Here is a 27,507-nt window from a genome sequence, read left to right on the forward strand (position 1 = left end):
CCCTGGAAGCCTTGCATGTTTTACAGACTTGATGAGTAGACCTCCTGCTGTTAGACCAAGGGGAGAAGAAAAGGCTTACCAGAGAATATGAAGCTTGAAGTGAACTTTGAAGTGTGAATATAAGTTAGCTAAGTGACGAGGACTAGAAGGGGATGGGGAAGTACTGAGGCAACAGCTTGTGCAAAGGCCCAATGGCAGGAGACAGCATTATGTATTAGAAGAACTGAAAGAAAGCCTGTGTGGCTGGAGTGCAGGAAGCAAGGGGAGGAGAGGTCTAGGATGCTACTGGGTGGGGAAGATGCATTCTTGTAGCTTGCTTAGCACCATGGGCTTTAGCCTAAGAGCCCTGGGAAGCCACTGCATGATGAGGAGAGATAACCTTCCATCATACTTATATTTTGAAAATATCACCCTGGCTGTAGTATGGAGAATGGATTGGAGGGGAAAGCAGTTAATGGGCTTTTATTTAGCTCAGGTGAGAAATGGTGTGGCTTGGTAGTGGTGATATATCTATATATTTTGCAAGAAACATATTGGTATGCCAGGTTCTTGCTTCCGAAAAATGTTAACAAAACATTTGTTTCAGTTTTCTCAACTGAGTGGGACAAATCCATAACAAGAGTTTACCCAGAAGGTAGTTAACACCTGGCTGTGTTTCGCCCCAGCACGTAGCCACACTGAAGGATGATTTAGCATCCTGCTGATGGACAGTGGGCTGAGGTCTCACTGAATCCTGCTGGAAGTCATCTAGTCCAGCCTCCCCCTGAGCACCCCAGAGCCATCTCCCCTCTGCAGGCGCCCTCCAGTGGCAGGAGGTTATTATTGTTACAAAGTCATAACAGAATGACCCTGTGGGTGATGTTCACTAATCAGGGAACAGAGAATTAAACACCTGGTGACTATAGCTGTTTCGGTGTCTGCACACTGAATTTTCCTTCTCGTCTCTTGACCGCCCAGCATGGCCTGTTCTGAGGAGCAAGGAGGTGTCCCCGGTGGTTTCATCCGCCAGAATTCTGGCAACTCCATTTCTTTGGACTTTGAGCCCGATGCAGAGTACCAGTTTGTGGAGCAGTTGGAAGAGCGCTACAAGTGTGCCTTCTGCCACTCGGTGCTTCACAACCCCCACCAGACGGGCTGTGGGCACCGCTTCTGCCAGCACTGCATCCTGTCACTGAGGTGAGCGGGCAGGGCCTGCGCTCTGGCCAGAAGCAGACGGGGGTGTTCCCGGGATCTACATGTCATCGGTGGCCGCGCATCTATAATCGTGGTTTCGGGAATTGCTGTGGTTGGCCACAGAACCACGAATATGAGGACGGGCTCTCCCAGGGCCCTTCTCTGAGAGCCTGAGGAGTAATCTTCATTTTTTCCCCCACTCTTTTATTAATATTCACCTTTTCTTAAAATTCGGACCACATCTGTTTTGCACACGAGAGCAAACCTAGGTGCACAGTGTGTGTGGGGAAGGACCTGTATCTCACAGGGGTCTTTTTTGTAGGCGCCCTGACCTTTCCTTGCCCTGAGGCAGAGGTGGTGTTGCATCCAGAAGGTTCCTTGCTGCCATGGCTGCCATGGCTTTGGGGACTTATACAGGGGCACCATGGAAGTTATACCTTCCCACACTTGGAAAGGGGGTTATTACAGCACGTTCTCATTCATTCCTGGGTTCGTTCATTCAGCACCTGCGTGTTGCAGGCACCTCGCTGAACCAAGCTCTAGTGCACAGATGTGAAGAGCCAGAGGTTCAGTATGAAACAGGACCCACCAGAATCTTCCATTCTAGTGAAGGAGACAGGCCGCGGTCCACTGTGACAGCACAGGACTGCCGGGGGACGTTGGCAGAGGACGTTTGACTCTGCCTGCGGGACTCCCTCTTTGACTCACGTCCTGGAGGATGAATGGGAGTTTCTCAGGCAGACGGAGGAGGTGCTGAAATTGGGGTTCCTGGGGCCCCCTTCTGAGAGGTGGGAAGAGCGTGAGCAAAGATGGGGCCTGGCCTGCTCAGGGGGAACTTCAAGGGGTCAAGCATGGCTGAAGCTCTAGGGCTGCTCTTGGAGGGGCTGTTGAGGTTAACCCTTAATTCTGGCTTCATTTTGATTTTTCTTTCCAGAGAATTAAATGCAGTCCCACTCTGCCCTGTAGATAAGGAGGTGATCAAATCTCAGGAGGTAAGACAATCACTGCTTTGGGTTAGCAGTTCTCTGGGTGATGGAGCAGCCAGTGTCCTGGGTTGAATGGGACAGAGCAGTTGGAGCAGGAGAGTGGGAGGGGGACCTTCCTTGGAATCCAGATTCCTCTACTGTGGTGTCAGATCAGACCCCACTCCACCCCGTTCAAGAGGGGCTTGCTTGGGTCTTTACTGACCCCCCAGGTTTCTTCTCCCACTTCCTCTTTACTCTCTTCCTATACCAGCTCCAGTGACTGTGAGGTGCTTGCAGAAATGAAACACCCTGTTTCTTGGGATCACTTTCTCATTTATTTAGTCGCTAAAACTTTGATGATGATGATGATGTCTGACAGTAGCTTTATTGAGGTATAATGCATATGCCGTAACGTTTGCCTTTAAAGTGTGCGTGTTTCTGGGGTGTGTGCCTAGGAGTGGAACGACTGGGTCACATGGTAACTCTATGTTTAACATTCTGAGGAACTGCCAGGCTATTTTCTAAAGCAGCTGCACCATTTTACATTCTTACCAGCAAGCTTTGAGAGTTCTAATTTTTCCAGATCCTTGCCAAAATTTGATTATAGCCTTCCTGGTGGGTATGAAGAGGTATTTCGTGATTTTGATTCCCTAATGATTAATGACATGGAGCATTTTTTCATGTGCTTGGCCATTTGGATAGCTCCTTGGTAGAGATTCCTATTCACATCCTTTGCCCATTTCTTAAGTGGATTATTTGTCTTTATAGTCAAATGTACATACTCCTTTTCTCTGCTCTTATGATGTGTTTTCCAAATGCCTAGCTGTACTTGTGTCTGCCTTACCCACTAGGCCAGGGGTTGGCATACTACAATGTGAGATTTGTTGGGATGAATCCAACCTGCTACCTGTTTTTGTATGGCCTGTGAGCTAAGAATGGTTTTTATAGTTTTAAATCATTGAAAAAAATCAAAAGAAGGATACATAGTAACTCTGTACTATTTTTGCAACTTCTTGTGAGTCTATTTCAAAATAAAATTTTACTTTATGAATCAAAAGAAGAATAATGTTTTGTGACATGTGAAAATGATATGAAATTCACATTTCAGTGTCCATAAATAACATTTTATTGGAATACAGGCATGCCCATTTATTTAAGTATTGTGGATAGCAGGGTTGAATAGTTGCAATAGAGAACATTACAGTGTGGTTGGCAAAGCTGAAAATACTTACTCTTTGATCCTTTACAGAGAAAGTTTGCCAACCCCTGGCTTGTGCTGAAAAATAAGTCAGCACAGCTTCAATGACACCACCTGATGACTAATACAAACGTTTACCCTGGGACAGGAAGCCAAAAGCATCACCCTCATCCACAGCCCCACCTCCTGACCTTTGAGCATGTGGGGTCAAGTTCACCATGAGATTCTCCTAGCTTCAGCCTACTGCACTAAGCATTAAAAAAAAATTACCTAGCTTTTATGTTTGGTGACCTGCCAGATATATCTGAGATAACCTTTTCTTTTATGGTGATGAATCTGGTATTTCCATTCCAACCACTGACTGGAAGTTTCCACCCAACTTTTGAGATGTACTTTAAGACCAAATTAATAATAGCTTCTTTCACGTTGCTCTAAAGCTTTGGAGTATGTGAGACCTACTGTGTTTATATTTTAGGTGTTTAAAGACAATTGCTGCAAAAGGGAAGTCCTCAATTTATATGTATTTTGCAAAAATGCCCCTGGATGTAATGCCAAGATTATTCTGGGACGATACCAGGTGGGTATTACTCATGAACAATATTTGCCTTTGCCATTTTTCCAGTTGTGTGTACTGAACAATTTTATGTGACAGTTTCTGGGCTAAGCATGGTACGGGGATTCATTGGGTTGCCTTCAGAGAATTGTTCTCTAGCAACATAATTGGCTACAGTGCAGCACATCGAGGGGTAAGGTGTGAAATGAATCTCACGTGAAGAGATTCATTTTGTATGGAACATGTGGAAGACATACCGTGTGTGCTAGACCTTAAATTGTGGGTTAGGGTTCACTGGTCCAAAAGAGAAGATGTGGGACATGCTGGGCAAAAGAAATGGTCGAATGAGGATGTGTCATTTTTGGAAAACGGTGAAGGATTTGGGGTTCCTAGGGTGGGAGCCAGGACATGACTGCAGAAAGACACAGTTGTAAGGGTCCCTGCCTGGAAGCATTTGCAGGTGCTGGGGTGGGTGTTTCCTAGCCGCGGTGGGCACTGGCCTCTTAGAGATAGTGATCTAAGGCAGCTGACACAGACCAGAACAGAGCTAGGATGTAGTGTAAAGGTGAGGCATTGGTAAGAGATGCAAACATACAAGGTGTAGGGCAGGTGAAAGGTTGTCGAGTTCCTTTCAGATGAAACTGCCCTAACTTGCTCTTCCATCCATCAGCGGAACGTTATTAAATGGGAAGCAGGAGATGTGGCTGTGCCACAGCAGGCCCGTGTCAGGTTCGATCACACTATGAATGAATATGAGGCAGGCATCTCTAGCTTCCAGGGCATTGCTTGGAGGCTGCTGTGAGTTTCCCCGCCCACCCACGCATTTTGGACTATATTTCAGGTGATTCAGTCTTTCCCCCATCATGCCTCTAAACCCCCAGGCACTGAGCTCATAAATGTGTCCATGATTTCCTTGCTAACCAGGAATTTCTTTGGTAGTTCACAGAAGGTTTTTGTGTTTTCCTAAGATAGTCCCTTGCCACTTGTTTTGATAGTCAGGTCCTAGAGCAGGGCCTCTTTATCAACTTTGTTGTCACTAAGCCTGAGAAGGAAATGAGGCTCAAATGGACCACTGATCAGCTCTAGTGACCGGAGCCTCAGCTTCTGGAGAACAGTGGCTGGTTTCTTTTTACCTGTTTCTTCTGTATTTCCTCTTATTCCCTGTTCTCCCTCACCTTGCGTGGTAAGGTGTAGGATCTCATAGGTAGCAGAGTCTTGATGAATGTTGACTTTTTTGGTGAGAGCTGAGGGGTAGCATCCATGGATTTTGGAGAAGATGTAGATTTCAGTTGTCACTCTCATTACTAGAGGCAAAGGAGAATAGCTATAATATTTATTTACCTCCTGTAGAAAAACTGTGTGCTCTTTTTTTCTTTTTTCCTTCAGAGAAGGGGTCAGCAAACTGTTTCTGTCAGGAGCCAGATAGTAAATATTTTAAGCCTTGCTGGCCGTATCGTGTCTGTCACAGATACCCGACTCGCCCATCTCAGGGGAAAAGAGGTCATAGCCAATATGTGAAGAAACAGGTGTGGCCGTTCTCAATAAAACTTCATTTACCGAAACAAGTAGCAGGCCAGATTTGGCCCCAAGGGCTGTAGATGCCAACCCTGGGGTTTTTTTGTTGTTGTGGTTTTTAATTTATTTATTTTTACTCTTGGATGCATTGGGTCTTCATTGCTGCATGCGGGCTTTCTCTAGTTTCAGCGGGTGGGGGCTGCTCTTCCTTGCGGTACGTGGGCTTCTCATTGCCATGGCTTCTCTTCTTGCGGAGCGCGGGCTCTAGGCACATAGGCTCCAGTAGTTGTGGCACATGGGCTTAGTAAGTGAGGCTCATGGGCTCTGGAGCACAGGCTCAGTAGTTGTGGCTCACAGGCTTGGTTGCTCCGTGGCATGTGGGATCTTCCTGGACCAGGGCTTGAACCCATATTCCCTGCATTGGCAGGCGGATTCTTAACCACTGTGCCACCTGGTAAGTCCGCCGACCCTGTTTTAAAGGACCTTGTGGTGGGGAACAAACTCGCTAGGATTCTGATACCTTGTCAGCATCACAGTAACTTGCAGTGTTATCCACAGGTCTTGTTAAGAAATACCTGCTTTTAAAAATCTGTAATGTGAAGACCACTGGACTAACACTGTACGTGTCATCTTTCTCTAATAGTCTGGTCAAGAACATTCCCTGACTTGACGAAGCTGACCCTTCCCAGCTTCTCCTGGGCCTGTGACCCTGTGTTCCTCTGTCTCCTTTTCTTTACCACTTCTGGAACAGCTTCCTCTCCCTCCCTTTCCTTCCTTTAATCCTTCCCCTTCCTTCACTTAGTTAGGAGGCAGCCTTCTCTTCTTCCCTCTTTGCCCTCTGTTCTGGCTTTTACCATCTGCTGTTCAGAGATTAGTACTTGGTGCTGGGGGTGGGGATGGAGGGTGCACAAAAGAAATGTCCTTGACCTGAGGACATGGGGCAGGGGGTGGGGGGTGGGAAGGGGAAGCTGGGACACAGTGAGAGAGCAGCATTGACATATATACACCACCAACTGTAAAATAGATAGCTAGTGGGAAGCCGCTGCATAGCACAGGGAGATCAACTTAATGCTTTGTGACAACCTAGAAGAGTGGTATAGGGAGGGTAGGAGGGAGGCTCAGGAGGGAGGGGATATGGGGATATATGTAAAAATACAGCCGATTCACTTTGTAGTACAGCAGAAACTGGCACAACAGTGTAAAGCAATTATACTCCAATAAAGATCTGGAAAAAAAAAAAAAAGAAAAAAGAAACGTCCTTGAGGAGCTGGTAAATTAATTGGCAAGCCTAAGGAAAATATTCCAGAACTAACCTGAGAATATGAACAGATTAGCAGATAATCTAAAATAAACTCGGCATGCTTCCTTCCTCACCCATCTTCCCCTGTCCTCCAAACAAGGCTGGCTCTCACAGTCTCCGTGCAAGCAGCCCTCTCCAAGCCCTGTCCTCAGCAGATGCAGCGGGTGGCCTCTGCAGAGAGCCTGCGGCAGAGGCTGTCCCCCTCCCCCTGCCCTCACAGCCCTTCCTCCCGCTGCCCCAGCGCCCTCCCTCCCTGTCCTTAGGCCTGGCAGCCGGCTCCCCCTCCCACTGTCCTGCTCAATGAGTCCCCACTGGCCTGTTGTTATCTGTCGTTATCTGTCACAGGACCACCTTCAGCACTGCCTGTTCGAGGCTGTGCAGTGCTCTAACGAGAACTGTCGGGAGCCAGTCCTTCGAAAAGATCTGAAAGAGCATTTGAGCGCATACTGCCCCTTTCGAGAGGAAAAATGCCTTTATTGCAAAAAGGATGTGGTAGTCATCAATCTACAGGTAAAAAAAAAATCATCTTTATGGGACTAAATTCTGCCTGAGTGGTCACAGTGAATCAGATAGGATATCAGAAGCACTTTTCTGGATTTATTTTTGTGCAGAAAGGTCTGAAGAATAACTTTATCGGAGGGTTCTATGAAAAGCTAAAACCCTTCTTGGTAGGACTCTATTCATGTATCATTGGCAAAATGTTGTTTGAGCACCTGCTGAGTATGAGTGGGCCAGGAGTGACACTAGGCGCTGTCACAAGGAGGTGACCACACTGTGTGTCCTCAGGGTGCTCCGACCCAATTGGAGAGGCAGGATGCAGGCATAAGAAGAAAGCGTGGGGTACCTTTTACCAAAGGAGCCAAATGTGCCAAAGGAGCCATTGCCAGTGACTCTTATAGTCGGTCCTCTGTCAGTCCTGTGCCCTCTGATGGTCTTTAAAATAATTGGAAAATTGAATTGAATTGAATCCATTTATACCAAGAAAGCAGCCATCTAGAATCCTTTTTGGAACTAGGCCATACTTTCCTGCAGAGGGTAAGCCACATAGCATAGATCCCCAAAGGGACATGAGTATACACACTCTGAGGCCATACAGGGAGACTTTGGAAGCAAGGCTGGCTTTGTTTCAGCACACTTTCTCTGTTTCAGAATCATGAGGAAAACTTGTGTCCTGAGTACCCAGTATCTTGTCCCAACAAGTGTTTGCAGATTATTCCAAGAACTGAGGTAACTATAAATAATTCTCTCAGTAGATTTTATGTAAGATAAAATTTCAGTAATTGTCGGGTGTGTTTCATAAAATCCCATAGGCAGGGGCTTAGGCTTAAATTATTCTCATGATAACCACGGTTCTGTTTTTCCTCCCCTTCTCCCTGTGAATTCTTCTCCGTTTTCATCTTAGCCCTCCTTCCCCCGGGCCTCAGCATGGCATTTTTCCTTCTGTTTCCTCCCTTCTTCCGAAGCCACCCTTGGCTCCCCGCTTGCTGCAGTGATACCAGGTAGCTGGAGAGTTGGGGATGCGTTTCTATAGCGTGAGGCTGTCGTTTCACAGGTGGATGAACACCTTGCCGTGTGTCCTGAAGCTGAACAAGACTGTCCTTTTAAGCACTATGGCTGTACTGTAAAGGTATGGAATAATTGTTTCTGCCTACCTTCTGTAGAATTCGTTCATTGAGTTCATTTTACTTTTTGAGTCCATTCAAGGTGCAGAAGGACATTCACTTCTGAAAAACTTTAAGACTGGCAGTTACAACTAGTGGTTACTAGTGGGGAGAGGGAAGGGGTGAGAGACAAGACGGGATTAGGGAATTAAGAGGTACGAACTACTATGTATAAAATAAATAAGCTACAAGTATATATAATACAGCACAGGAAATATAGCCAATATTTTATAATAACAGTAAATGGAATAGGGAAAAAAAAAAAGACTGGCAATTGTATTAGTCAGGATTCTCCAGAGAAACAGAACAAATAATTTATGTATACATAAAATTTATCATAACTAATACCAGCTTTTTCTGAGGTTTGGTTATATCTATGAAAATAAAATGTGACCCCACACCTTGACCTTGCAATTCTACTGCTAGGAATTTATTTCACAGATATTGCTTTATAAGTATGCAGTTATTACACACACACACAAACACACATGCACACAAAGTATTTACAGTACTCCCCCCTTGTCCATGGGGGATATGTTCCAAGACCCTCTATGGATGACTGAAACCATGGTTAGTACCAAATCCTATTATACTACATTTTTCTTTCCTATACGTACATACCTATGATAAAGTTCAAATTACAAATTAGGCACAGTAAGAGAATATCTGAATTGCCAGCATCATTTGGGGGCCATTATTGAATTAATAAAGGTTACTTGACCACAGCACTGCCATACTGCAACAGTTTATCTGATAACTGAGATGGCTAAGTGACTAACAGGTAGGTAGTATGTACGGCCTGGTTACCTGGACAATGGGATGACTTACCTCTGGGGCAGGATGGAGGAGGAAGGCCCAAGATTTCATCACGCTACTCAGAACAGTTCACAATTTAAAGTATGAATTATTTATTTCTGAAATTTTCTACCTAATATTTTTGGACCGTGATTGACCACAGGTAACTGAAACCCTAGAAATCAAAACTGTGGCTAAATGGGGACTACTGTATTTAGCAGAAAAAAGAAAACACCCACAAAAATGAAAAACAACCTATAAGTCCATCTCTGAAGTACTGAGTATATAATTATATATATATATACACACACACACACATATATATATACACACACACATATATATATTCATATTTTGGAATACTATGCATCTGATAAAAAGAATGAGGTGTGTATTTTTAAAATTACATGCAGTATGATCTCACTGTGCTAAAAACATGTATATATCTTCACTGACTCTGGTGAGTGAGACTAGGGAATTGGGTGTGGAGATAGAGAGAAGGGGGCTTTTACTTTTTATTCTACATCTTGCTATATTGTTCAATATAAGCATATATTTCTCTTATTTTAAAAAAACTCTTTGAAAAAAAACGTGTATTTTGAGAAACCTTTTTAAAAAATCAGTGAAGAGTCCATAAATGTGTCACACAGCAAACCAGTGATTGTCTTGGCTGCAGAAAGGATAGGGTTTAATTTTCCTTGTGCACAAAATACAGAATTGCTTTCCAGTTCTAAGAGGAATCGTCTTTACAGTTAAGCCCAAATTTCCATTTGGATTGTATTCTAGGGCTTACCTTAGTACTGGAGCTGGGGATGGCTGGGGGAGTTGTTCTCTGGAAGAGGGGCCAACCCTAGCCTGAAGGGAAATCGGTGATAAAGGTTTGCTTAGAGTCTATGGGTCACCCACATTGTTTGCTTTTACTAGTAATACAGCGCAGTCTGCAATGGAATTTTAATGCTGAGGAAAGAAGTCACCATTTCTTCTTGCAAACATATAATTTGATTTTGAGGGCAACAAATTTGCATGGGCTGAAATTACAATTAGTTTGCATACCTTCCACCCATGATAGCAGGACAGTGATAGAAGGCAGTAGAGAAGTGTGCTTGGTAGGAGGGAGAACTAACCAAGGCTTAAAACTGACCTGGAGATAACCCACCAAGGAGGTGGGTTTATATGGGAACAGTTGAGAGGTGGTAATAACTACACTTAACCCTCAGTCATATACTCCCAGGGCAAAAAAGGAAGTCAGTGCTGAGAATTTCGATAGTGGCCTGACTCTCTGTAAGTGTCTCATGGGTACTGCAGAATCCTAAAGCTGGAAGAGAGACCTGGAAGGGGTCATTTTCCCTGCAACCCACCATGAGACAAGTAAGCAAAGTTATTAAAGTTCTGCTTTAGCAGAATATCCCACCACCACCCGCATTTTGGGAGTCTTTCAACAACCTGTCTTATTTTTCTCTTCGTATTAAAGGATAAACGGGGGAACCTGCAGGAACACGAGCACTCAGCCTTACGGGACCACATGCTTCTGGTTTTGGAAAAGAACTTCCAGTTAGAAGAACGGGTAAATATTCAAGGGTTCAAGTATAAAGGGAGGCAACAGAATTGCTGGGATTTGTGCCTGTTGGTATTTTTATATTCTCCTCTGTATAAGTCAACTGGAGGTAGATGTCTTTCTACTAAGTGGCCAGACAGAATCACAGGATGACGGCACATTAAACTGGGAAGTGCCTTTGAGATCTTTGGGTCCAGCCCCCTCAGCCAACAGATGAAGTAACTGAACTCAAAGAAATATGGATGTGTTTGTGACTTTAAGGGGCAGAATTCAATCTCAAAGCCATATCCCCTGATTCTCAGTCCAGTGCTCCCCGTGACCCACCACACTACCTCTCTGCAGCCTATCCACACATCTTTTGATTATTACCTGCCATCTAGTAGGGACCTAATAGGTGTTGGGCGTTTTTAAATGAAATCAATATTACCATGAAAGAACATTTGACTATCTGTTCTAGGCACTGTGGGTTTTGTATATTTTCTAATAAATCTTAACTTATTAACTTTGCAACCTAATTCAATGCATATGTACATACTATTTCACTGAGCTGTGATTATCAAGTGAAATTATGTGTGCAAATGCCAGCCATAGGCCCTGGAATATTCATAGTGGACCTCAATAAATGCTTGAGTAATTATCCTAAAATTTCCTAAAAGTTCATTATTTTGGTAGGACATCTCAGAGGATCAGTCTTTCAAGCCCATGTAGGGAAGAAAACCATCCACCTGCAGAGAGGGAGCTGAATTTTACTGCTGCAGATTATTTTATGGTGTCTGATTCCATATTAAAGTACGGATGTGAGTTTCATGGTTATATCATGGAGAAAATTAGAAGGAATGATTAAACAGTAATAGGAGCCACTCCCAAGTTCTTTAGTTGCCTCATTCATCTATCCATTGATTCAACAAACACATATCAGGTACCATGCTAGTTGCTAGGGACACTGAGTCAAGGAAGACACAGCATCTACCCTTGAAGAGCTCACAAAACTGTAAACAGATAAGATGCTGTGCCTCGTGAGACTTGCGATGGGGGTGCCCTGTGTTGGAGTACAGAGGCTGCAGCAGTTTGCTCTGTGGGAGTTGTAGAAGGCTTTTTGAGGTAACACATCTGAGCTGTATCATCTTGAAGGAAGAGGTCTGTCAGTTAAAATGTTGTGGAAAGAGGATATTCCAGAAGGGGAAAGTTTATGCCAAGGCAGAGAGGCATGAGAGAGGCTGATGGTTCAAGGAAATGGGGTTTGGGGGTGGAGAGACACCCTAGTGTGAGACAGGGAAGGGCTGGAGACTGGTGTGTTGGGTCCAGACTGCAATGGCTTTCCACGTAAGCTAAGAAGTTTCAAATACTGTACATTCAGTGATTTTTTAATTTAATCGTATTCTGCCCTATCTCAGAAAGGATTTAAGGACCAAAGTTTGAACTAATGTTTGCCAGTAATAAGGAGCTAATAGACATTTTTAAATTGGAAGATTGTTTGGCCTTAAAAATAAGACAGCTGGTGGTAGAATGGAAGATGGATAGGACAGAAGAGAATGAGGGCAGAGGGACCAGGCAGAAAGATGCTGCAGTAAACTAGACAGTAGAGCCTGGCAATTGATGTGTGAGGGCCCTGGAGCCAGAATGCCTTGGTTCCAGACCTGGCTCCACACATAGGATTTTGGGCAACCTACCTAACCTCTCTCTTCCACAACGTCCTCATTTGTAAAATGGGGTTGTAGTAAGGATCAAATTATATATATATGCTCTCAGCACAATGGCATATAATAAGCCGTTCGGTATTAGGTGGAAGCAAGATATTGAAGGTGGTGGTGAGTGGTGGTGATGGTGAAGGTGAAGGCTTGACCAAGGCTGTGTCAGTGGGGATGGAGGGAGGGCACTGAGAGACATTTGCAGGTTGGAGTCACATGCTATAGTTAAGGCAGGGAACATGGTAATGTTATCAGCTGAAATGTGCACTACAAACAGGAGCAGGTTCAAAGTTGGGGGGAAGTGAGAGGAGACACTGAATTTGCTTTTGGTCAGGATGTCTGGTGCACAGGTGGAAGTCAGCCCTGGGGGTATAAGTAGAAGATTCTGGGGCCAGAGATCAGATGGTTGTTGCAGTCATTTGTGCATTCATTTATAAAACATGTATTGAATGCCCACTGTGTGCCAGGTGCTGTGCTGGGCTTTGTGGATCAGGAAGTAAGTGATATGTAGCCCCAACAACTTAGTGGAGGAAAAGTGACCAAAATAATAACCAAAAAAGCAATGAGTCAGGAGGGTAAGTTATCCTTTTAGAGTATGGTCAGAATGTCATGGAACTTAAGAAGTGGCCGAGGTAGATGGGACTAGTGTGGAAATATTTCTGGGAGGATATGCCCTTGAGTGGAGGCTTAAAAGGCCTTTATTCTTTATTTCCTAAGAATAAAAATCTTCTTTGACATAACCCCAGTACATTTAGCAATGTGAGTACATGTTTACATTGGTACAATACTTTTGTATAATTTATGGCAATTAAGGTTGTAATTAATGTTGGCCCAAAATGAGTCAGTGGATTTCAGATTCACTGAAAGCATCTCTAGTTCTGCATTTTGTAGTCAAGAAAGTGCAACTCTTAGGTGAAGGAGTAAGTGACTAAGAGCAGGGCCTGAAACAGAAGGTGTGTAGTGTGCAAGTGGGCGTGAGTCTGAAAAGATGGCCGGGGCGGATTGTGCAGGGCCCTGTGTGGCCTGTAAAAGAAGGCCTCTAGAGATGGTGAAGTAGGAGGGGTCACAGGACCAGACTGGTCACATATTATTCTTCTGGTCACAGTATGGAGTATGATTTGGAGGGAAACAAGGCTAAAGACAGGGGAAGCATTCATTCATTCAACAAATATTTATCAAGCGCCTACTGGTGCCAGGCACCAGACCAGTTGCTGGGGGTTCCAGTGGACTGCAGGACCCGTGCCAGTCCAGCTCCACTAGAGCTTTACGGGGGTGTGTGTGTGAGGCACAGGGTATGACCAGCTAGGAAGCTATCGTAGCAGCCCAGGTGAGATATAACACAGGCTGAAACAAGATGAGATGCAATGAAAAATGGATGTAAGAGAGTTGTTTGTGTCAGGAGTTAAAGTTGGCAGGTATTGCTGATTGAATGGATGTAGGGATAAGAGAAGAGTTATCTAGGGTCACTGGAAGGTTTTTGGTTATTTCCCTCAAATGGACTGCAAATTCTGAAAGAAGGTGTGTTTTGCCTACCACTTGCTAGCAGTATGCTGGACAGGTTACTTATACTCTCTGTCTCTGTTTCCTTATCTGTAAAGTGAGACGGATAGTCATACCCAACTCATAGGGTTCTTTGAGGATTAAAAGAGCTAATGAATATAAGGGTTTGACAGACACTCAGCAAATTGCAGCTATTACTATCGATACTATGCATATAGCATCTAATGTGGTGTGGCGATCAGGACTCTGGTTGTTTAATAAGTGCATACTGAATGAACAAAGAGAACCAGTTCATCTAATTTCGTCAAGTGATGTCACTAGTATTAGATGAACCATCAAAGTGGGTTACATACAGAAAAGGCTCATGAGAAATCTATAGATTTTTTTTTGAAGCACCTGCGAACATTTCTTAGAATTATATGATAATCTACCTGTAAATATTTTCTATAAATATGTGTGTATATTTTTCCTCGAAATACCTGCAATATTTTCCTAGAACTATATTTAAATTATTTTAACTTATATGCATGCATTTAAATGACCTCATTCATATTTCTGTTATTAGATTTCTGACTTATATAAGAGCCTAGAACAAAAAGAAAGTAAAATCCAGCAGCTAGCAGAAACCGTAAAGAAATTTGAAAAGGAGTTCAAGCAGTTTGCACAGTTATTTGGCAAAAATGGAAGTTTCCTCTCAAATATCCAGGTGAGAAATGGCCTTGCTATTCATAATCAAGATTTAGCCTTCAACTAGCCATGAGGGTTTTTCTTTTAACTTTTTAAATGGAAATAGTCTCAAATTTGCAAGAATAAGATAGTACAAAAAACACCTGTACATTCTGCACCCAGATTCACTCATTGTCCCATTTGTTTCATTCACTCCCCCCACTTCTTATCCCAAACTCCCTACTCTGTCTCTGCCCGCTCCCCGCCCCACCATGGGTGTTCTTTCTGAACCTTTTGAGAGTAAATTGTCTGTATTATGGCCCTTTACCTCTACATACTTCGGTATGTATTTCCTAAGAATAAAGATCTTCTTTGACTTAACCCCAGTACATTTAGCAATGTGAGTACATGTTTACATTGGTACAACACTTTTATATAATTTATGGCAATTAGGTTGTAATTAATGTTGGCCTGAAATGAGTCACTGGATTTCAGATTCATTGAGAGCATCTCTAGTTCTGTATTTTGTAGTCAGTGAAGCGAAACTATTAATTCCCTCTGGAAGAAAATGCTTTAAACATCTCTAAAATGTAGCAAAAATTACATTGTAAATCATGAACGTTAAATAACCATAAACAAATTGCTAAAGACTAGTGTCTTTATTGTGATTATAAAATTTATAGTGGAAAATATTTCAAGATGTGATATGGGCAATCTTTTTGAAATCTGGATTATCCCAGAAAATGTAGGCCATATATAATTTCCATACTTTGTCATCATACTATGTGGATGTGTGTGTGTGTGTCTGTGTGTAGAAAAGGAAATCCATCATATGTTATTAACTCAATTCTGACCGTTTTCTAACACAAAAACCCGTCAAGAGTGAAGGCACTGAGGGCAAGAGTGGAGGAGAAATACAGTTGTAGTTTTATTTAATCCCGTCCATCTAAAGAGAGCAACCAAATGTTCAGGCCTTACCTCAGGCACTTCTGTACCACCTGTAGTGCTCAGGCCAGGACAGGTGGGCCTTCTTCCAGTGCATTCTCTGCGTTCTAGCAGAGCAGGAGTGAATCAGAAGAGTAGCATCTAAGAAGAGAAGGAAGTGATAAGGTGAGAGGAGAGACAAGGAGAGAACAGAAATATAAAGATAGGTTAGAGAGCTAAGAGGAGAGAGACTATGGAAGGAGTAAAACTCAGATGAAGAACAGTTCGAAGATTTGAAACAGGAGCCGAGACACCGTGGAGGGGGAGGAAGGTAATAGGTGACTCATTTCTCTGAGATCCTCAGTGAATTTTCGTTTCTGGACTATGCATTTTTCATTTCATTAATTGATTAACGAAAGGTGAAATGTTTGTGTTGAAAAATGTAACCTCAACCAATTACTCAAAATTTTTTGACATGATCCATTTTGTACTGAAAGGTTCTTGCCAGTCACATTGACAAGTCGGCTTGGCTAGAAGTTCAGGTGCGTCAGTTATTACAAATGGCTAACCAGCAACAAAGTAAATTTGATCTGAGGCCTTTGGTGGAAACGATTGATATGGTGAAACAGAAAATAACCCTGCTAGAAACCAATGATCAAAGATTAGGTATGTCTAATGCTTTATACTTCTCTTTTGATGATTCATTACTTCTGCATGTGTTCATGAAACAAGCAAACCTGGCTGATGGAGAGTCACAGCTGTCCAGGCTCAACAAGGGCTGAATCTGGTATTTGTGGAGAGTCACAGCTGTCCAAGCTCAACAAGGGCTGAATCTGGTATTTGTGAAACAGAACAGCGTGAGATTCTGGCCACTCAGGCAAAAATGATGAGGAGTTGGAACAAGCAAGGGGTGGAAATGGGCCAGGAATTCTAAGAACAGGGAGAGATGGTTTTTTTAAGGAGAGCAGACAATAAAGAGAAGGCCAGAGGAAAGATGTGGTGGGAACATTGTTTTAAGTATAGAAAAACAAGAGACAGTTCTGGCTGTTTGAAAGCATTCCAGTTAGAAAGCAGTGGGGCTTACCATTCAAACGCCCATGAGCTGGGTGCAGAGTGCATTTTCTCAATACTTTGGTGAGCTTCAGTTCAAGAGGACGCATGTGGGTTTTCTTGGTGCCAGTCTTGCCAAGATGTGAGAATCATGGAGTTGATATTATTAAATGTGAATGGTTCATTGGTGGACATTGAATTCAGTTCATCTTTGGGATGTCAGAATTTTCTTGGTTCTCTTTAGATAATTCCACTTTGGGCAAATTTTAAAGACCACGTTAAGGCCTTCAGAGTCTTTTTTTCTTTGCAGTTGTTTTGGAAGGGGAGACTAACAAACATGATGCCCACATTAATATTCATAAAGCACAGCTGAATAAAAACGAAGAGCGATTTAAACTGCTAGAAAGTGCCTGCTATAACGGAAAGCTCATCTGGAAGGTGACAGACTACAAGCTGAAGAAGAAGGAGGCGCTGGACGGACACACAGTATCCATCTTCAGCCAGCCCTTCTACACCAGCCGCTGTGGCTACCGGCTCTGTGCTAGAGCGTACCTGAATGGGGACGGGTCCGGGAAGGGGACACACCTGTCTTTTTACTTTGTGGTGATGCGAGGGGAGTTTGACTCACTGTTGCAGTGGCCATTCAGGCAGAGGGTGACCCTGATGCTTTTGGACCAGAGTGGCAAAAGGAACCACATCGTGGAGACCTTCAAGGCCGACCCCAACAGCAGCAGCTTTAAAAGACCCGATGGAGAGATGAACATTGCCTCTGGCTGTCCCCGCTTCGTAGCTCATTCCACTTTGGAGAATGCCAAGAACACCTACGTTAAAGATGATACCCTGTTCTTGAAAGTGGCTGTGGATTTAACTGACCTGGAGGATCTCTAATCATTGCTTCTGGGGGATAAAAGGACTCGAATCCAGAGCCTTTGGTTAATGTAGTGACTGAATCTAGGCTCAGCACACATTTGTATGTGGCTTTTTGCCCTTAATGTTTGAAGTCATTTTCAGATTTCGCAAGTGCTGTCCTCTTTCATTTCATTCTGTCCCAGTTTGCAACTTATAATAATTATAATATCTTCTCATTATTTATATTTTTATATCTCTTGAAAGATGTTAATTTTCTTAAAGGTAAGGTCTGGGGCATACCTCTTTTACTGGTGCTTAGTGTGGGGTCTCAGGGTGGGCCCTCTATAACATTATATGTCCTGGAGGTAACAGAGATAGAATTTCCAGTGGAAAATGCTTTGGTATTTTATATTTGGCCTGTTGATTCTAGACCTGACCGTAAGCCTGCAAAGGCTATCTTTTAGGGCAGGCTATTCCAGTTCAGTAGATGGGTAATGTACTTCAAAGCCAATCTGCCCAGTTTGGACCAGACTTTTTCTGGTTAAATACTGTATTTGTGAAAATTACTACAGCTCTAATATTTTCACGAAGTTTACCAGTAGTCAGCAAGCACAGTTTTTCAAGGCTGCGTAAGAACTGGTGAATAAAGTGAGCATTTTTCATTCTCCCTGCTAAAGTAAAGCAGTAAACTTTGCATAGTATATATATAAGGAGATACAGCCACCCAGCTAAAGTTCAGATTTTATTAGGTTCAAGCATATGAAAAAACTGTTTTCAAACAAAATAATCAAATATTAGCAGTTTCATAAGATTCAACTTAATAAGTTATGTGCATGTATACAAATAGTTCAAAGGTGTTTTGGTAATAATAGCAAATTAATGTGAGGATGCGCAGAATTTGACGGAGAACATGTCAGAAATGGATAAGAGGAATTTAAAACCTAGGGAGAACACCATTACAATTTCCTATGGGTGTCAGTACTCCCATCCGAAACTGATGGCTAAACACAGTATCTCCTGTTCTTTTTGAGAGGAATTTTGAATTCATAAATTGGTATGAAAATGGGCACTCATGTAAACGTGTTATGTTTCTTGTGAAAGTCCTGAGTACTTTGTGAAGAACAGAAATGATTGTGTTCTTTTACATCTATCTGTGTGGGTCTGAGAGTGTAAATACAAGCCTACATGAGTCCTACTGACTCTAGATAAGCCTGAACTTAACAGGAAACTACCCAGTTTCCCTGGGCCCTAACTCTTGTCATGCCACCAAGCACAGCCCACACTCAGCTGGCTCCCTTGAGCGTGCAAGGGTGAGCTGCTCACTTGAGTGATGACCACGCACCTTTTAGCTCTTGATCAGCTGACCTCACAAAAGCAGCATGGTTTATGCCAGTGGTTTCTGAAATAATTGGAACTTTCTTCATCTCACCTGTGAAATTTTCAAGATACCAAAGACCCATACTGCACAAATTGTCCCAAAGGGTTAAATTCAAAGACCTAAGTTCACAATAGAAATCTGCTAAAGAACCACCCTGCCGCTGCTGGTGGACTTGGGTACAGCTGAGGGTCAGCACATCCCCTTAGACAAACTCAGGAAGTGTTTCTCTGGACCTCACAGCTGGATGCAAGTGGTTCTGTGTGCTTGTTTTCAATGTTTCTTATCCCATCCAGAGTCATCCTTGTGTTCCTGAGGAACAGGAGATCACATTGTTGTAACTAGTTTTAAGTCTTTGATGTGAAAAACATTTTAAAGTGAATTTATCAAAATACTGATTTTGTGTTTTAACCAACTTCTCTGCACAAAAAGTATAAGTCATGGCATGGTTCACTTATGAGTTCAGAGTCCCTCATCATTGAGACAGTGAACACAGAACAAGGTATTCTAAAATAAAAAGCACTTCTTTCTCACAAGATAAGAGTTGTGAATTTTGTTTTAAGGAAGTCAAACCATGGCAACTATTTTTCCACTTTTATGATCTAAACAGTTATTTTTATTCTGTATCTGCAGGATTTAAATTTTTATTTCCATTTTGGTCTGATTTCAGTTCCTGATGAAAAGAAAACATTACACTAGGCATAAAAGGGGAGTTAACAACCTTGAGAAAGGTATGTGCAGGATTCAAGTAGGGTGGGGAATTGGGGTACATTCTAATGCACCTTAAGAGATCTGAATTCTGACCCTAGGTCTCCAAATGTGAGGATTTCAGATACGCAAGAAATAGTCACAGGGTCAATTCCCAGTGCCAATCTTGAGTACACACCAATGGCACACAGAGCCATGAACCCTTTGTGAGGGCGCTAGGACAATCAGTCCACACTGCAACTACCTCTGTTCTCTGGAAAGTGATTGCAGACATGGGTCTTAATCTTACATAAGAATTCTGTGCTGCCATTGCAACAAAAAGAATAAAATACCTAGGAATAAACCTGCCTAAGGAGGCAAAAGATCTGTATGCAGAAAACTTTAAGACATTGATGAAAGAAATCAAAGACGACACCAACAGATGGAGGGACATACCATGTTCCTGGATTGGAAGAATCAACGTCGTGAAAATGACTGTATACCCAAAGCAATTTACAGATTCAATGCAATCCCGATCAAATTACCAATGGCATTTTTCACAGAAGTAGAGCAAGAAATCTTACGATTTGTATGGAAACGCAAAAGACCCTGAATAGCCAAAGCAATCTTGAGAAGGAAAAATGGAGTTGGTGGAATCAGGCTTCCTGACTTCAAACTATACTACAAGGCCATAGTGATCAAGACAGTATGGTACTGGCACAAAAACAGAAAGGAAGATCAATGGAATAGAATAGAGAACTCAGAAGTAAGCCCAAACACATATGGGCACCTTATCTTTGACAAAGGAGGCACGAGTATACAATGGAAAAAAGACAGCCTCTTCAAGAAGTGGTGCTGGGAAAATTGGACAGCTACATGTAAAAGAATGAAATTAGAACACTTCCTAACACCATACACAAAAATAAACTCCAAATGGATTAAAGACCTACATGTAAGGCCAGACACTATAAAACTCCTTGAGGAAAACATAGGCAGAACACTCTATGACATCCATCAAAGCAAGATCCTTTTTGACCCACCTCCTAGAATCATGGAAATAAAATCAAGAATAAACAAATGGGACCTCATGAAACTTAAAAGCTTTTGCACAGTGAAAGAAACCATAAACAAGACTAGAAGGCAACCCTCAGAATGGGAAAAAATAATTGCCTATGAAACAACGGACAAAGGATTAACCTCCAAAATATAGAAGCAGCTCATGCAGCTTAATACCAAAAAAGCAAATAACCCAATCCACAAATGGGCAGAAGACCTGAATAGACATTTCTCCAAAGAAGACATACAGATGGCCAACAGACACATGAAAAGATGCTCAACATCACTAATCATCAGAGAAATGCAAGTCAAAGCCACAATGAGGTATCACCTCACACCGATCAGAATGGCCATCATCACAAAATCTGGAAACAACAAATGTTGGAGAGGGTGTGGAGAAAAGGGAACTCTCCTGCACTGTTGGTGGGACTGTAAATTGGTACAGCCACTATGGAAAATAATTTGGAGGTTCCTTAAAAAACTACAAATAGAACTACCATATGATCCAGTAATCCCACTCCTGGGCATATACCCAAAGAAAACCATAATCCCAAAAGAAACTTGTACCATAATGTTTATTGCAGCACTATTTACAATAGCCAGGACATGGAAGCAACCTAAATGCCCATCAACAAATGAATGGATACAGAAGATGTGGCATATATATACAATGGAATATTACTCAGCTATAAAAAGGGATGAGATGGAGCTATATGTAATGAGGTGGATAGATGAACTCAGTGATAAGAACAAGGATGCAGATACAGAGAATGGACTGGAGAACTCGAGGTATGGGAGGGGGCGGGGGGTGAAGGGGAAACTGAGACGAAGCGAGAGAGTAGCACAGACATATATATACTACCAACTGTAAGGTAGATAGCCAGTGGGAAGTTGTTGTATAACAAAGGAAGTTCAACTCGAGCATGGAAGATGCCTTAGAGGACAGGGGTGGGGAGGGTGGGGGGACTTGAGGGGGGGGGAGTTGAGGAAGGGAGGGAATACGGGGATATGTGTATAAAAACAGATGATTGAACTTGGTGTACCCCCAAAATAATAATAAAAAAAAAAAAGAATAAAAAAAATATAAAAAAATAAAAAAAAGAAGAATTCTGTGCTGGAAATAAAGCTTTCTTTAAAAAAAACTTTTTCATCTTTATTGGAATATAGTTGCTTTACAGTATTGTGTTAGTTTCTGCTGTACAACAAAGTGAATCAGCTGTAATTATACATGTATCCCCATATCCCCTCCCTTTTGAGCCTCCCTCCCACCCTCCCTATCCCATCCCCTTAGGTCATCACAAAGCATCAAGCTCATCTCCCTGTGCTCTGCAGCAGCTTCCCACTAGCTGTCTGTTTTACATTTGGTAGTGTATATACGTCAATGCTACTCTTTCATATGTCCCAGCCTCCCCGTCCCCCACCCTGTGTCCTCAAGTCCATTCTCTATGTCTGCATCTCTATTCCTGCCCTGCCACTAGGTTCATCAGTACCATTTTTCTGGATTCCATATATATGTGTTAGCATACAGTATTTGTTTTTCTCTTTCTGACTTACTTCACTCTGTATGACAGACTCTAGGTCCATCCAGCTCACTACAAATAACTCAATTTCGTTCCTTTTTATGGCTGAGTAGTATTCCATTGTATACAGGTGCCACAGGAGATAAAGCTTTGATGGATGCACAGTAGAGGACCCAGGGGGGTGAAATCCCCTGCGAACACCACATTTTCGGGAGGAGGAAGAGGAGCCTGCAAAGCATTTGGAGAAGAGGTCAGAGGTCAGAGAAGTACCAAGGGAGGTGGGAAGGGAATTGAATGTCAGCAGGGCCAAATGCCACCCTGAGAGCAGCAGTCACTCCCAGGGCACTCCACGGCACTCTTGAACTCATTGTCTCCCCCACGTTGCTCCCCCCTTGGTCTGTATCTCTGACCCTGGCCTTTGCCTTAAGCTACAGACTCCTATATCCAAGTACCTGCTGAACATCTAAGCATAGAAGTCCTACAGGTACTTTCAAGTACACTTCACCAAAACTGAACTGGAGGTCTTCCCACTCTCCCCACCACTGCCAACCTGTGACTCCTCCCATTGATAGTACCTCAGTGAGTGACATCAGCATCCAAGCCAGAGTTTGGACACTATGGAATCCCCCCTTACTTTCAACATCCAGTCACCCACCCAGTATGCCAATTGGACCTCCAAATAATTTCTTAAAACTGTTCTGACTACTCCTTATCCCTGTGGCCTACTACTGCCCTATTTGCTGGCCTACAGTTTTTGCTTCACAACTGTTCTCGCTAATTTTTTCTTCTGCCTCTTTCAGATCCAGCCTCACACTGACACCCAGTAATCCCTAAAATGAAAATCTGAGGGTGGCGCCCCACCTCACCCCACCCACTGTGGCTCCATCACCCACAGGACAAAGCCCAGCCTCCTTGGCATGGTGGGCAAGGCCCTGAATGCCTGCTTCTGCCTCTCCAGCTTCACCTCCTGACAATTCTACTTTGCATTTAGCAATAGCACACGGAGCCCCTTTGATATTTGTCTGTGCTTGCGCTACATTTCTACCTAGAATACTCTTCTCCACTCTCACCTCCTCCTTTGCCTGGTGAATTCTTGCCTTTTAAGATTCTGCTTTGGCCTCACCTCCTCTGGGATGCCTTCCCAAACTAGCCCTTACTCCCTTGCACTCAACCCCTACCCTCCACTAGGCCAAGAACCCCTGCTCGGGGCTGTATACGTCCATGTCTATAACTCAATTCCTGCACTTTTCTTTTTTCCAGAAAACAAATGTTAACTGACTATATTTTTGTGATATTTTACATTAGGTGCAAACAGAACAGATACTGGCCTTGTCCTCATAAAACATAATCTGGACATCGCCACAGTGGTGAACCAAAATGCTCACTGTGTACATGTTCCCAGCTGCCTCCGATAGACTTTGCCTCCTAACTTCTTTCTCCTGAGAAATGTGTGTCTCAGACCATTCTGAATGTTTGTGATGCAAAATAAAGTAGGCAGAAAACATTTTGAAGGGAGAGCTCTAGGGGTAAAACTTATGAAGAAAAGCTCAACCAATCCACATAAAGATTAGGGAGAATTAAAGAAGAGAGAACTGTTGGGAATTGTGACCTGGAGCCCGTTTGATGCTTTTATTCTTTCAAGAGACCCACATTAAAGACGAAAATACATGTTTAAATTATTTTTGGCTGTTTGAGTTACACCTGCTTGAATACAACTCCACATGGACATCAGACTCTGGCGCCAGGATTACAGATAAGTATGTAACAGCATAAGTTGTGATAAATGCCTTGAAGAAAATGACAGACTACAGTGAACAAGTAATGGTGGCGGGTGGGGAGAATATACACACTTTGGGTTGTCAGGAAAGGTCTTTATGCTGAGGTAACATGATATTCAGTGCTCATGTGACATGTTTCCTGGATGCCCAGCACTTCTGAACACCCTTATAAAATCTGAGCAATTTTCTGTGAAGAAACTTGCCACCTTGACTTCCTTTGCAGCACAGGAATGTGGCCCAGGCCCCACCAATCAGGCACAGTCATGCAAAACTTCCACTTGAAAGATGAAGTTGGAAAGATTCAACTTTTTCTCGCAAGAAGATTTGCAAGATGAAGAAGGAAATGTACCAGACTGACTTCCCAGAGGCAGAGCTTCTGGAACCCAGTCCTTATTTCTGTAGGTTGTGTTTATAGTGTCAAGTGATGGAGGCTGCGGTTTTGGTGTCAAGTGATGGTGGCCGCAGTGGTGGATTTTCACTAGAGCCTCTGGTGTGTTTGGGTATCATACCTGGCTGTGCTGTACCTGCATCTGGCCTCTGGTCTTCCTGGAGCTTCTGTGGGCGACATAACATTAATAAACCCGTCACCGCCACAGTGGATTCTGTTGTTTGTAACTAACCCTGACTGAATCAAGCTGAGACCTTAAAGATGAGTGAGCCGTGGGAGGAGCTCGTGGGATGAGAATTTGGGGCAGAGGGCACTGAGGAATAAAAGAATTGGTTTAAGGAACTGAGAATAGGCTAGTGCGGTGGGAGTCTGGTGGCACTTCATGAGGTTAGAAGAGGAGGCAGGGCCCAGAATCTAGTGCTGAAGTCACGGTGAGGAGTTTGTGGTTTCTGTGGAGTGCAATGAAAGTTGACCTGATTTGGGCAGGGGAGTGCACAATCTGATTGATGTGTTCTAAAAAACTGCTCTGTGTAGAGCATAGATAAGAAGGGGACAAGAGAGGACATGGGGAGAGTAAGCTTACACCATCCTGCAGTTGTTTACATGTCTGTGTCCTTACTAGATCACAAATTCCTCAAAGCCAAAAACCATGTCTAATTCAAAAGATGCTCAGTGTATTAAACTGAATTGTATATAAACACTAATGCATTGAATCTTTGTAACAAATCTGCTAGGCAGGTATGATGCCCATTTCATAGATGGAAAAAAACTGGTGATTGGAGAGAGCTATGTGTTATGTGCTAGGCACTGTCCTAAGAATTCTACACACCCAATATATATTAACATGCGAATCCCTGCGGCAATCTTATGGGGTATATGGTATTTTATCCATGTTTACAGATGAGGCAACGGACACAGAGAGGTTATGTAATAAGCTCTGGGTTATACAGCTAATAAGTGGTAAAGCCAGCATCTGAATCCAGGCAGTCTGGCTTCAGATGCTCCACTTTTACTATGCAAGACTGCCTCATATGGGTACTGATTAACTTTACATCCTTCTATAAAAATATAATTTAAATGAGTTAGAATAAGAGTAACCACTGGAATAAAGATTGAATGCATAACTTCCAAACCACTAGAGAAAAAAAATTGGGAAAAGAAATTTTATCAAACCAAAGATAGTAAAGAGAAGAAAACCACAGGAAGCATGATATATACAAAAAACAAATTAGAATCAAACCCAAACACATAAATAAGAATGAGTGAAATTTCACTATTAAAAGAGGAAATATCTCAAATACGGGGGACACGTATATGCTTTTAAATATTCATCTAAAACAAAGCAGAGCTAACAACTCCTTTACTAGGTATATATTCAGAGGCATTCTTGCGCAAGTGTACCAGAAAACACATACAACAGAGTTTACTGCCAGCATTGTCTATAATAGCAAAAAACTTGGGGGGGAACCCCAAACAAATGAGGCATGACATGGATGTGGAGCAATGGAAACTCTGCCACGTTGCTGGTGGAAGGGTAAGTTGATACCAGCACTGGAGAACAATTTGGCAATATCAAAGTTGAATTGTGCAAATCCTTCCACCTTGCAATTCCATTTCTAGACATATATCCGAAAATTCTTGCCATGTGCCTAATAAGATGTGTACAAGATTTAACTCACCCCATAACTGCAAAAATCAGGAATCATTAAATTACTAGCAAAAGGAGAATGGATAAATTGCTTTATAATCAGACAGTGGAATACTATTAAGCACTTAAGATGAAAAAACTAGAATTACATGAATCAGCACAGATAACTTTCACAAATATAATTTTGGTGGCAAAACAAAGTTACACAATGGCATCATTTATGTTAGGTTTAAAAAACATGAAACAATACTATACGTTACTTAAATAGTTATATATATATGTATGTATATATATGTATGTGTATATGTATATATATGTATGTATATATATGTGTATGTGTATATATATATATTTTTTTGAGGGTGAGTCAAAAATTATCAGCACTCTGGCTGTAGAATTTATAGAAGTTTTAATATAACTGGAGTGTGGATAATTTTTGACTCACCCTCGTAGCATGTGTTAAAGCTCTCATGGGAATGACAGATACCACATCCAGGGGAAGAGTTACCTTTGGGGAAGAAGAAAGGGAGAATGAGATTGCAGAAGGGTTCACAGGGGGCTCTAACTGAATAGGTAATACTAAAATCTGAAGCAAATATGGAAAAAATGCTAAAAAGCAGTAGTTAGGTGGCTGGCATGTAAGTGTTTATTATATTATTCCCTGTAACTTTATAAATGTTTGTAGTATTTCATATTACACATTTTAAAGAAAATAAGCTTTCAACTCAAGATTCTGCAGAAAAAAACAAACCAAAGAAATAAGAAGAACCTAATGAAAGCATACATCAATGAAAGAGAAAAAACTTCTAAGATAGAGGTTATCAACAAAGTAAAAAATAATTATTATTTATATAAATAAAAAAATAAGTCTGATATAAATAAAATATATATAAATAAGGATGAATTAAGAATATGAGATCAAAAAATGTTAATAATACCATGGAAAATTTCATACTAAATTTGAAAATGTAGATTAAATGGATACTTTTCTAGGAAAAAGAAATTTATCTCTTAAAAAGCACAACATCCAGATGGCTTTAAAGATGAGTTCTTCAAAACCTAACAGATAATTCATATGCTATGTATATTCCAGGTCATGTAAAAAGTTAACTTGCCTGATTCATTTTGAGACCTAACAGAAACTGATATCAAAACTAGACAACTAAAGAAAACCATAAGCCAGTCTCACTTATGAAAATAAACACGAAAATCCTAAATTACATACGCAGCAAATTGCATCCAGCAATGTAACAGAAGAACACATACTAGGATTGCAAGGATGGCTCAACATTAGAAAATCTGTTATTGTCGTTCTATTATTGTAGAGTAATGGATTTGGTAAGCCTCAATACCCATTTCTGATTTTAAGAAACAATAAAACAATTCGACAATCTAGGAAAAGAACCAAGGGGCTTTAACTTTTTAAAGAGGTATCTACCACAAACCTTCAGAAAACATTATGAACGAAACGTAGGATACAATCCAAATAATATCTGGAAAAAATTAAGCATCCTTGAGGCTACTATACAGCGCTATACTGGATTCCTGGAAAAAGCCAAAATTGTTATTTACACGTGAATGCTCACCGACAAAACCCAAGAGAATTATTAAGAATACAAAGGTTCGGCGAGGTGACCGGATGGATCAATATACCAAAAAACCA

The 27,507-nt window shown here is 42.1% G+C and overlaps 1 protein-coding gene across 2 annotated transcripts in view; it reads left to right on the forward strand.

The window, feature by feature from the left end:
- Positions 1-19,338, forward strand: part of TRAF5 (TNF receptor associated factor 5) — a 43,264-nt gene extending 23,926 nt beyond the window's left edge. For both annotated transcript variants that reach the window (XM_057728589.1, XM_057728588.1), the window contains exons 2-11: positions 958-1,176; positions 2,108-2,165; positions 3,812-3,913; positions 7,050-7,214; positions 7,854-7,931; positions 8,257-8,331; positions 10,632-10,724; positions 14,469-14,609; positions 15,991-16,159; positions 16,854-19,338. In XM_057728589.1, coding sequence (XP_057584572.1) covers positions 959-1,176; positions 2,108-2,165; positions 3,812-3,913; positions 7,050-7,214; positions 7,854-7,931; positions 8,257-8,331; positions 10,632-10,724; positions 14,469-14,609; positions 15,991-16,159; positions 16,854-17,431 — 1,677 coding nt within the window. In that variant the 5' untranslated portion in view covers position 958 and the 3' untranslated portion in view covers positions 17,432-19,338. The remainder of the gene's footprint in view (positions 1-957; positions 1,177-2,107; positions 2,166-3,811; positions 3,914-7,049; positions 7,215-7,853; positions 7,932-8,256; positions 8,332-10,631; positions 10,725-14,468; positions 14,610-15,990; positions 16,160-16,853) is intronic.
- Positions 19,339-27,507: the final 8,169 nt, after the last annotated feature.

Source organism: Hippopotamus amphibius, chromosome 3, assembly GCF_030028045.1.
Source record: "Hippopotamus amphibius kiboko isolate mHipAmp2 chromosome 3, mHipAmp2.hap2, whole genome shotgun sequence".
NCBI lineage: Eukaryota > Metazoa > Chordata > Mammalia > Artiodactyla > Hippopotamidae > Hippopotamus > Hippopotamus amphibius.